This window comes from Arachis ipaensis, chromosome B10, assembly GCF_000816755.2.
Source record: "Arachis ipaensis cultivar K30076 chromosome B10, Araip1.1, whole genome shotgun sequence".
Lineage (NCBI taxonomy): Eukaryota > Viridiplantae > Streptophyta > Magnoliopsida > Fabales > Fabaceae > Arachis > Arachis ipaensis.
The window spans coordinates 123,510,678-123,522,663 of record NC_029794.2 but is presented as its reverse complement, the minus strand read 5'-3'; the positions used below and the strand labels follow the sequence as shown (position 1 = coordinate 123,522,663).

Genomic DNA, 11,986 nt, shown 5'->3' with positions numbered 1-11,986 from the left:
TGCCCCCCAACGCGTTAATCACTAAAATAGGTGATTGGCGTGTTAGTGTAACTCGCCTCTTCTCTGGTTGAGCTCCCTGTAGATCGGGAGTCCGTTGATCGAGGACACGACTTCGTGCGCGTGTTCTGCCCCTACGCGTAGCCTGGCGTGTCGCTTCGTTCTTTGCACTGAGTATTTAATGCTCATAATGATTGATTTGAAAACCCAGGAAAAAATACTATTGTGCCCCTATCTTTTCGCGCTTCCTCTTTTGACGGTTACCATTCCGATTTTCTCAAAACCACCATCTTTTTCATTTGCTTCCACACTTTCGTCCCCCTTCTCATATGCTTCTGTTTATTGCCTCATTTTCTGGATCGCTCTCAAGGGAACTTCTGCGCGCAGTTCTTCATCTGATTATTATCTTCTTTCTGCACATTTCTCTGTAAGTGCTTTACGCTCCTTCTGCTATTTCATTGCTTTGTTCCTTCTTGTTCTATTCTGTGACTGTCACTTTCGTTATGCATGCCATTTTTTCCTTTTCGCCTTGGTTCATGTTCGCTTGAATAAATATAGTTCATGTTAGATAGTTGCTAGGGGATACCATTCAGGTGTTTATAGTGAATCCAGGCTTTAGGTACTAGCGCAGGTATCATAGATCAGTAATATACTTGGTCGCAGATCTGTTTTGTTTATTTTCCGACTTAGCGATCTCCCGGGTAAACTTGAGTGGTGCCCCTACTGTAGGTATGGTGCGACCGCCGGCTCCAAACGTTATTGACTTTTATGCCTGGGTGACCTCGGATGTGAAGGACACACCGTCTCGGGTGACCAGGGAGGAGCTCTAGGCTCTCCGGGACACGGGTTCTTTATGCGGGGGAGGTCCTAAGGAAGTCGATACGAAGTCTATGTCTCTAGCGATCGCGAGAGGGTGTGCCATAAAAACATGGCTTCACCTCGGGTGGCCGACTGGCTGTGGGTATATAAGCCCATGTTTAATATGTTGGGTCTTCGGCTTCCTTTCTCCCCTTTCGTGATGTCACTACTCAACCGCTGCGATGTTGCCCCGTCACAGCTTCATCCAAATAGCTGGGTTGTCGTTTGGTGTTTCGAACTGGTTTGTGAGTACTTGGAGATCCCGGCCTCTATAAACGTCTTCCTTTATCCCTTTCTTCTAACGAACCCCTCTTGTGAGGGGAAGACGAAAAAGGGGTATATGTCCTTCCAAGCCGTTCAAGGCCGTAGAATATTTGACCTCTTCGAAGATTCCTTCCATCACTTCAAGAGTACCTTCTTTAAGGTATGGCCTGCCCTGGGTCATCACCCCTTCTGGCTTACCCTGGAGGGGAAAAGAAGGATCCCGACCTACTGAGTTTTGGGGCGAGCTCGGACTATTTGATAAAACAAACTTACAAAGGGATAAGTGAGGAGAACCACCGGATTGCCGATATTCTGTTGGCAATTTTTGGTTCCAAAAATCTGAATCCCCACCTAGTGATGGGGGACCGGGAAGTCAATCGAACTCATGTCGGTAGGTTATCGCCTCGTTTTCTTAGACGCTTCCTTTCCATTTATTCTGGTGTTTCTTATTGCCAACTTTGGTATCTTATTTATGTTTCTTCTGCAGTTTCCATGGATGATGGGAAGACCACCATGGCCGATCTTATGGCCCACTTCCTTGGAAGTGATGACGATGATTCCTCGGCTACCCATTCAGACAACCTGGGCTCCAACACCGTTGGCGAAGGGAGCGACCAAGTTGTTGCAGGAGGTTAGGACGACTCTCAGCCTTCCGGGAGGTTTCAGGCCGAACACCCTCCAGAGAACGCGGCTGTGGAGGAGCCGATCTTGGAGCAGGAAACTGGCCTTGAGGCTGATCCTGATTTAACCATCATGCCCAATCCTAAGAAACGAAAAAGGACCTGTTGGGGAGACTCTAACAGTAATGGAGAGGAGTTTTGATGCTGGGGGCTTTATTGACTCTCAACTCCTCCCGGAGATCGAGGAGTTCTTTCGGGAAGAGGATTTTACTGCCCAAGCAAAGTGGGTTTATCGCAGCCTCCTTCAAGCTGCAACCATTGCCCGGAAGGCAGAGCCTGTTTTGGCCCATCGCCAGGTTCTAGAGGGAAAGCTTTGCGCCACCCACAAAGATATTTCCAACCTGACGGCCTGGGAAGGGTCCCTCAAGACTCAGCTCACCGAGAAGGATAAGAAGGCGGAGGAAGATGCCACCGAGATCAACAGGCTGGCGGAGCGTAACCTTTCCCTTTCTAAGGATTTGAATACCCCCCGGGGTCAGGCTATCTCTGCGGAGGCCAAGGTCAAGGAGTTGGAGAAAAAAATTGAAAGAGCTAGAGGAAAAGCACGGTGAAGTCAAGAGGTCGGCTCAGGCTGCTCAGCAGGTGGTTGCCTTCTTGAAGAGGAAGAACAAGGACATTGTGAGGGACGCCAAGAAGGTCGTCATGGCAACCAAGGAGGGGATCAAAGCTCAGATTGCCGTGTTGGCACATGATCTCGATACTTCCTCGGTTGGGGCCTTTAAAATGGTTCAAGACGGCAAGATCGTGGACATTCCCAAGAAGGCGGGAGCTCCTTAGTAGCTATGGCCTGTTTTATGTTTCTATAATTTGAACTTTCCTTTCGGGCCGACGTGTTGTTCTTGTTGTAATACTTTGACGTGTTGCCATTGTTTTGTAACTTTTGATTTGTTGGGCCAATGTGTTGCCCTTGTTTTGTAACTTTTGACTTATTGGGCTGATGTGTTGCCCTTGTTTTGTTGCGCTGACTCGTTGTATACATATTTTTTAGCCGATTAATTACCTTTGAAAATGTATTATTTTCCTTATCATCAAGCCGGTAGGCTTTGAAGGCCGATTAGTTACCTTTGAAAAATAATTGCATGTTGCTATTTGCTAGCCTTATCATTTGGCTAGTAGACCGCATATTTTACTTATGGCACTTAACACCGATTATGGATTCCGGGGTGATCAGTCCCGGTTAGCCGTGTAAAAAATAAAGGCGTAACCCTTAAAATTAGCAAAATGGCAAAATGCAATGTTCATGAAATTTAGAATGAAACAAAACATGATAGCAAGTGAGATAAATCATGGTAACAAATGAAATAACAAAAACTAGATGACGAAAGAGCGGAAACCCGTTAAGTTGTCATGTCGCCTTTCAAGAGTAAAATCTTTTCACGTTCACTACGTTTCATGTCCTGGGTACCTCGCTTCCATCCAAGCGTTCCAGCTTGTAAGCTCCTTTGCCGAGCACTTCTCTTAAACTGTATGGGCCTTTCCAATCTGCTGCCAACTTGCCTTCTCCTGGGGTCAGTGATCCGATGTCATTTCTCCGCAACACCAGGTCGCCTGTCTCGAAGCTTCTCTTCAGCACTTTGGCATTGTATCTTAAAGGCACTCTTTGCTTCAACGCTGTTTCTGTCAAGTGGATCATCTCCCTGGTTTCGTCAATCAGATCCTTCTCCACCGCTTCGTCTACGCCCCCAAGGAGCAGTCTCGGGCTTGGTTTCCCGATTTCAATTGGGATGACGGCGTCGACCCCATAAGTAAGCCGAAACAGGGTTTCCCCGGTAGAAGATTGGGGTATCGTCCTGTATGACCATAAAACCAAGGCGAGCTTGTCAGCCCAGGAACCTTTCTTCTGGTCTATCGTTTCTTTAGGCCACGAAGAATGACCTTGTTCGTAGCTTCCACTTGGCCATTACTCTGCGGGTGTTCTATCAAAGAGAATTTCTGCTTGACCCCCAGTCTTGAGAGGAACTCCCCAAACTTCCTGTCTGCGAACTGTGTCCCGTTGTCCGAGATGACGACCTCTGAAATTCCAAACATGGAGATCACTTGTCTCCATATGAACTTCCGACAATTCGCCGAAGATATACTGGCCATCGATTCTTCCTCGATCCACTTAGTGTAGTAATTGATCGCCACAATTAGATACTTGACCTGCCTGAGACCTACTGGAAATGGGCCCAAAAGGTCTACCCCCCATTAGGCGAATGGTCGCGACGTCAGCATCGAATTTAGCTCCATTGCTGGGGAATTATGGAAGTTAGCATTCTCCTAGCACTTCTTACACCTTTTTACAAATTCTTGGGCATCCGACATTATGGAGCGCCAATAGTATCCGGCTCTGATGAACTTTCTGGCTAACGCCTTTCCTCCAATATGGTGGCGGCAGCATCCTTCATGGACTTCGCTAAGAACGTAGTCCATTTAGTCGGGGCGTAAGCACTTCAACAGTGGCTGATTGAGCCCTCGTTTGTATAGCTGGCCTTGTATTGCTACATACCTGGTTACTTCCCGCCTTACCGCCCTGGCTTCCCATTCGCCTTTAGGGAGCTTGCCATTTTCTAGGAAATGGCGGATTGGATCAATCCATGAGGGGGGGTTCAGTGCCTGTATGACACAGAGGGTTACCGACGCCTCCTTGATCAACCCCTGGATCAGAGATCGGTTTCCCATCCCTGGCTTTGTACTTGCTAACTTTGACAAGAGGTCGGCCCTCGCGTTTCTTTCTCTGGGTACATGTTGAATCATGACCTCTTCAAAGTCTTCACATAACCTTTTTACCATCTCCAAATACTTCTGGAGTAGGGAATCTTTGGCCTGATAGGTCCCATTAACTTGGGAAGTAACGATCTGGGAGTCGCTGTTGACTTTGACCCGCAATGCCCCGACCTCTCTGGCCAAGAGTAGACCCCCTATCAAGGCTTCATATTCCGCTGGATTGTTAGATACCGGGAAATCAAACTTGACTGATTGCTCGTAAGTCATTCCAGCTGGGCTTTCAAGTATTATCCCTGCCTTTCCAAATGCCTGGTTGGAAGCTCCGTTCATATAGAGCTTCCACCGTGTGCTCGTGTGCTCGGGCGGGTCACCGATTACCTCTACCAGGAAGTCCACTATTTCTTGGGCCTTGATTGCATGCCTAGGTTCGTAGTGCAAATCGTACTGGGGCAACTTGATAGCCCACGCCATCATGCGGCCCGCTAAATCAAGTATCTGGAGAACTTGTCTAATGGCTTGGTCGGTCCTGACAGTGACCGGGTGCCCTTGGAAGTATTGTTTCAACCTTATGGATGAGATCAACAGGCCATAGGCCAATTTTTCTAACTTAGTGTACCTCAGCTCTGCTCCTTGGAGTGCCTTACTGACAAAGTATACTGGTTGCTGGATCTTGCGTTCCTCTCGAATGAGGGCAGTTGCTAGGGCTTGATCTGTAACTGCCAGGTATAAGAACAATGATTCCCCTTCTTTCGGCTTGCCGAGGATAGGAGGTGTTGATAATATCCTTTTGAAATGGTCGAATGCTTCTTCACATGCTGGGGTCCATTCGAAGGCTATCCCTTTCTTCATCAGATTGAAGAAGGGGAGGGCCTTTGTTGCCAATGTGCCCAGGAAACAAGATAGGGCAGTGAGCCTTCCTGCCAATTTTTGCACATCCTTAACATAACCCGAGCTTGTCATTTGCAAGACAACTTCGCACTTATCCGGGTTGGCTTCTATCCCCCTTTGCGTTATCATGAAGCTGAGAAACTTCCCAGTTTCCATGGCAAAAGCGCACTTAAAGGGGTTGAGCCTCATGTTGTGCTTTGAAGAGACTCGAAAACGGTCTCGAGGTCTCTTACCAGATCATTTGGCTCACTGGTCTTTACGAGGATGTCGTCGACATATACCTCAACCGACTTGCCGATGAGGTCACCGAAGACTCTGTTCATCATCCTTTGATAGGTTGCCCCAGCATTTTTCAGTCCAAATGGCATCACTTTGTAACAGTACGTACCGGTTGGCGTTATGAACACCGTCTTTTCCTTGTCAGGTTGGTGCATGGGTATTTGATTGTACCCAAACTAACCGTCCATGAAACTCAAGAAACGATATCACGCTGCTGCGTCGACCAGGGCATCGATATTTGGGAGGGGAAAGGAGTCTTTGGGGCAGGCTTTATTGAGGTCCGAGTAGTCCACACACATTTTCCACTTCCCGTTGGCTTTCTTAACAAGGACTACGTTGGACAGCCATGTCGAGTACTCGAACTCTCTTATAAACTCGGCATCTAGCAGGCTGGCCGTCTGCTTGGCCACCTCGTTTGCTATTTCCTGCGACATTTTCCTCCTCCGCTGTGCTACGGACTTGGTGTCCAGCTTTATGGCCAGCTGGTGGGACATGAAGTTGGGGTCCACTCCTGGCATATCGGCTGGGGTCCAGGCAAAGAGATTGCCGTTCGCTCTCATAGTCTTCATGAGAGGCTCCTTTAGGTTGTGGGGGAGATTTCTATTCACGAAGGTAAACTTTTCCTCCGAGTCCCCAAATCGAAACTTCTCTAGGTCACCTTGGGGCTTTGGCCTCGGGTTCTCGTCTAGCCTTGCATCTAAATTGGCCAGAAAAACACCGGCTGCCTCCTTCGACCTCTTTCTCAGGGAAAGGCTGGTGTTATCGCATGCAATGGTCATTTCCACATCACCTCTTATGGATCCGACGACCCCATCATCTGTGACGAATTTCATGACCAAAAACTTAGTGCATATTACAGCCGAGAATTCGTTGATTGTCTTTCTTCCCATAATAACATTGTAAGTTGTGGAGTCTCGTAAGACGACGAACTCCGCCATTACTGACTTCTTTGCTTCATTCGACCCTATATAGACTGAGAGGGTGATCACTCCGTCGGGCCTTATGTAGTTGTCCCCTAGGCCTATGACGCTGTGTTAGTGGGCCTTGAGGTCAGCTTCCTCGAGCCCCAGGGCATCAAATACGTTTCTGAACATGATATTTGAGTCAGCTCCCGTGTCAACGAGGATTCGTTTGACTAGACCTGTGCCAATCCTTGCTGTGATCACCATAGGCGGGTTCTCTAGGAGGTCATGCAGCCATTGGTCCTCTGGGCCGAAGGACATCCTGGGTGGGTCCTTGGATAGGGTCCTCGGATTCCCTGACGACGCAGTTGCTGATTTTGACATCCTTCCTTGTTGTCGATTTTGACTTGGGAGGTCAGTCGCGCTCTACCACTACGTTGACAACTACCGTGGGGGTGTTGTCCGCGTTCTCTGTGCTATCTTGCCTTTGCTTCACAGCCCGACTGCGATCCTCCTCGGACCGTTCGCGCTCCCGTCTTCGGGCTCCCTGATGAATTGGGAGAATTCAACTATCTTTCCCTCACGAATAGCTTGCTCCAGGGCATCCTTGAGGTCGAAGCAGTCTTGCGTCTTGTGGCCGAAGCCTTTGTGATAGTCATAGTACAAGTTCTTGTTCCCCCTGTCCTGTCCTTCAACTGTTGAGGCTTTAACAGGATCCCTTTGTCTGCTATTTGTTGGTACACCTCTGTTATAAGGGCTGTGAGGGGGGTATAGTTTGTGAACTTACCCACCCGAGGAAATGGTTTGGGTAGCTTTGTCGGTGCTCCTTCCCTGGGGGTCTCCCTTTGTTTTTTTGAGTAGACGGGTTGCCTAGGAGGGGGGTTAGCTGGCTGCCATTTATTGGGTGCCACCACCTGACTAACTTCCTCATCATTGATGTATTCTTTGGCTGCATTCTGAATTTCTTGCATCGTCTAGACGGGTCTAGTGGTGAGGTGCTTTCTGAAATCCTCATTTAGTAGGCCGTTTTTCAAACACAAACTCGCCACCGAGTTTGTTAGGCCGTCTATTTCTAAGCACTCATTGTTGAACCTGTCTAGGAACTTCCTGGTCAGTTCTCCGATTTTCTGGGTGATCCCTAGTAGGTTGATTAGGTGCTTTGCCTTGACAATACACGTGGTGAACCGGGCTAAGAAGCTGTGCGATATGTCCGCGAAGGTCGTAATGGACTCTTGCGGGAGTGCGTTAAACCAACAGATCGCCGGGCCTGCCAGCGTCACCGGGAATGCACGATACCTCACTGCATCGCCTACCCCTTCGAGATTCATCCTGGCTTCAAAAGTCGTCAGATGTTCTTGAATGTCCTTGGTCCCATCGTACTTCATGTCTATCAGTTTGTCGAAGTGTTTGGGTAGGCAAACTTTGAGGATGGAGGGGTGGAAAGGGGTTGGTTGCCCCTATGATGACGGGGTCCCGTTTTTCCTTCCTCCGTTTCCCCATGGCCCTCGGTCCTTTCGGGCATACGGGAACAGGTTCGAGCATTGGTCTCAGCTCACCCGTCATCTCCTCCCCAGCTTCCCTCACGGCCTTCCACTCTCCTGAGTGGAGAGCGGGTGCGGGATAGGCTTGGCCGGGAGTCCCTGCTACGGGAGGGGCGATATCGATCTCGTGCCGCTAGCTCGCGTTCGAGATTTTGCACCCTGTGTCTGAGCTCCTGCATGATCCTTGCGTAGTCGTCTCCCGTTCCTCCGAAAGGATGCCTCTCGGGCGCGGGAGGCGCCTGCAGAGCTCACCCTGCTCCTTAGGCGGGCCCCTCCTTCTTCGCGAAGCTCGTCCAAGTGTAGGAACAACGATGCCATTCAATCCAGGTCCCCACAGACGGCACCAATATTCGGTTGCTTGGGTCCGAAGCGGATTTGGTTCTATTAAATTCGAGAGTTGGTGGGTGGTTGGATGCTTGGCTTGGACGAGCTCTGGATGGCAGGTGAGCGAGACTCTTCCGAGCTGGCGAGGAGGGGGATGCCACCTGCAAGGACTCCAACGCTCAAGTCAGTGTCCGTACAAGAGGCGGCAATTAGGGTAATGTGAGTGACGTACCTGGAGGGAGGGGTAGGGCCCTCCCCTTATATAGTCTGTATTAGAGCGGGTCCCACATGTGCAGACCCTCTTTCCTGAAAGTTTCCTTTCCAGCTGTCCAGAAATTCTGATGAGGTAGGGGAATAAGGTGAGTTGGTGGGTCAGGAAACCCGTCGGGTCAGCTCTCAGAAAGTACCCGAATTGCTTGTGTGCTGGGCCGGAACAGAATTAACCATTCTAAATTTTATATATTGAACTTTTATAATTTGATTAAACATTAACATAAGAAGAGATTAACTACTCAATTCATGTATATGCTAATTAAATTAATTCTTTTATTTGTGAACCTTTAATATAATAGTACGTTTGCTATTGCAACTTGCAACAATAATACGGTGTAGATAAATTTATTTGGATATTGGTCTATATTGTATTAAATTTTATTAAAGCTTCTAATTTTATTTGAAGCCTGAAATAATTTGTATATGCTAATTAAATTTTATTCCAATTTTGCAACTTTTTATTTTTTTAAATTATTTATTTTTGTCCTTTATTTATGTGTCATGTGTGTGTTTGATATACAAAATATCAAGAATGATGTATTTCAAAAAATATTTTTATAGTTGTATTGACAATATTTACACGATTAATTTTTTTAGTAGGATTTTGATTGAGAATGAAAGCTGTGAACTATTTGTGGTGGCGACTGTTATAATAATTTGTTCTCAACTTTTGGTATTGATGATTAGTCTGTGGCTTTGGATTTGACGATATATAGTTGTAGTAAAATTAACTCTAACTTTTAAGTAGTTGGAGAAATGAAAAAATCATGATGTTTTGTATTTTCTTGAAATGTATTTAAAGAAGGTTAGTCATGTATAATTTTTTAACTAAATTACATACTTTTGTAGCTTTTAATATGGTTGATGATTAACTATGTGACATATATCTTGCTAATTGATGATGTGAGATATATCAATGATGTAGATTTAATATAAATTTATTTCATTTTTACTCATTAATATTCTGAACATATCAAGAGCTAATGTATAAAGATAATAAACTACCTCTAGCTTAAGACATGTCTCTAGATAGTTTCTAAAAAATTAATCTTAGTTTTCAACCTTTCTCTTAGTAATGCTTTAATTTTAATAATTTATAAATTCTATTAATATAACATATTTATGTCTCTATTTATTTTTATATAACAAAAAAAAGCCAAGTTTGAATTTATTTTTATATGTAGTTATGCATGATTCCAAATATAAACATATCTTGTAAGTTTGTTTTCTTTACTTTCAAACGTTAATTTGAGAGCTAATAATATAGGTGGCTTGCAGATTTTGCAACATGTCGAAAGTATTCAGGTTCCAACAAAATAGAAGCAATTATGAAAGCTTTATTTTTACTTTTCTCCCTCCCCTTTTTGTGTATCTTCCTATAGTTTATCTATCAATTTATGTAGGTGAGGTTATTAGCAAGAGAGATAGATCTACTCAATACAAGAAAAACAAGGTCACTTAAAGAAAAGAAGGTGCTTAAAGTGCATGTTGTCAAGGGATGCAACAAGGCCAGAAGATTGTATTTGAAGGTTTAACTGATGAAGTGGTAGGATGAAATTACAATTTAAAAATGGACCATGATCTTATCCAAGTAATGGAGAGATATATACACATGCTTGAAATAAATGATAGCAAATTCTCCCAATTCCATATTACTAGATATAACCCCATAAATGATACAAGAAGGAGGCTTCAGTGGATTGTTTATGACGATAAGGTGAGACTGAAATCACTTATGAAACTTTGTATCGTCGTGTATGACATAATGCATTTAGAAATGGCAAAGTTGTACTTAACAAAAGTGTAGGGGTTTGTTGTTAGTCATTTTTACTGGGAATTAAGGTCTAGATCTAAGTTGTAATGTTGTGTAATGTCAACTTGGTGTGTCTATTTTTCTTTTATTTTTTGTTTTGCCTTTATTGCACTACTTTTGGAGCTGGCGTCTTTAGTATGGAAGTACTTAGTACAATGGCACTATATCAGCAATTGGTCTTTTGTTTGTATGTTCTTTTTAAAATTCAGTCTTTATCTATATTATGTGTTGTTACAGTATGTTGAAATCAATAAAAAAAAACATGATGTACGTAATATAGAATTTTAGTAATCTATTTTTAAATACAAAAATATCACATTATATCTTGATACAAAATCGAATACTTAATATTAAAAAAATATTAATTAATTCCTATGACTTAACTACAACATTTTTTGTTCATATTTATAGACCAATAAATCATACCAATAAATGTCAAATATTCATGAATTACAATTATAATGTAATAAAAAGAAAGTCTAAACATTTAAAGTGTAAAAATCCTTACGTTAAATACATAAATAGTTAATTCTGATAAGGAGCTATAATAAATCAATATGCCTTATAATAATACCATTTTAATCAATTTAAGAGTATAATGTAGTTTATCCAGTTTATAATTAGAGTCGACAAGTCATCAATTTTCTATTAATAGTACACAATTTTTTATATCATCTCCTTAAGTTCATATACATTTCACTTGGTTTAATAGAAATACAAAGTTTAGTAATATGTTAAATTCTTTCCAAATTTAACATGTACTTTAACAATTTATATAACTTTTTAAGTATTAATACTTTTCGCAACGTATCTTATATAGATAACTATAAAGATAAACAAATAAATAATTACAAAAAAATAACATAAGTCCATCACAAAGTTATTTAAATGTTTTAAAGAGTAGTTATAATAATTAAACACTACTACCCGCTACCCGCGCGTATGCGTGGGCTTCTGCTAGTGTATATATATATATACACACTAATTGTACACGATAATAATTAGCCAATATTTTTAATGGAGATATTTGCTACAATTAGGTGAAAATTATGTCATTATATTTTATTAATCTTTATGATTAATTCAATAAAAATACTTGCTCAATATATATATTATCTAAATAGTTAAAGAAGTCAAAAAAGATATAATACTAAATAAATAAATAATTGACAAATAATATAGAGTAAAAATTTTGTATTTTATAAAGAATGATATAATCTCCAATGTATTCATTATATAAAATAAGTAAGTTAAACTTATTATCAAAATTTAAACACAACTAAAAATATTATTGGACATGTAAAACTTTTAATAAATATTATTGTTGATTTATTCGGATCCAATTATTAATTATTTTATTATTTATTTATAATAATTTTACATACTTGATTAAAATAATTGTAATATAAAAAATAATATTTATTATTTATAATTTTTTTAATTTAACTATTTTTTTCTTAG

The 11,986-nt window shown here is 42.7% G+C and overlaps 2 protein-coding genes across 2 annotated transcripts; both read right to left on the bottom strand.

Moving 5' to 3' along the window:
- Positions 3,190-5,582, bottom strand: LOC107621486. The gene is made up of 3 exons (XM_016323501.1): positions 4,288-5,582; positions 3,704-3,811; positions 3,190-3,589 (listed from the first exon to the last, which is right to left on the bottom strand). The coding sequence occupies exons 1-3, from the start codon at positions 5,580-5,582 to the stop codon at positions 3,190-3,192; spliced, it is 1,803 nt and encodes a 600-aa protein (XP_016178987.1).
- LOC107621487 lies at positions 7,549-7,959 on the bottom strand. Its single transcript, XM_016323502.1, has one exon. The coding sequence runs from the start codon at positions 7,957-7,959 to the stop codon at positions 7,549-7,551; it is 411 nt and encodes a 136-aa protein (XP_016178988.1).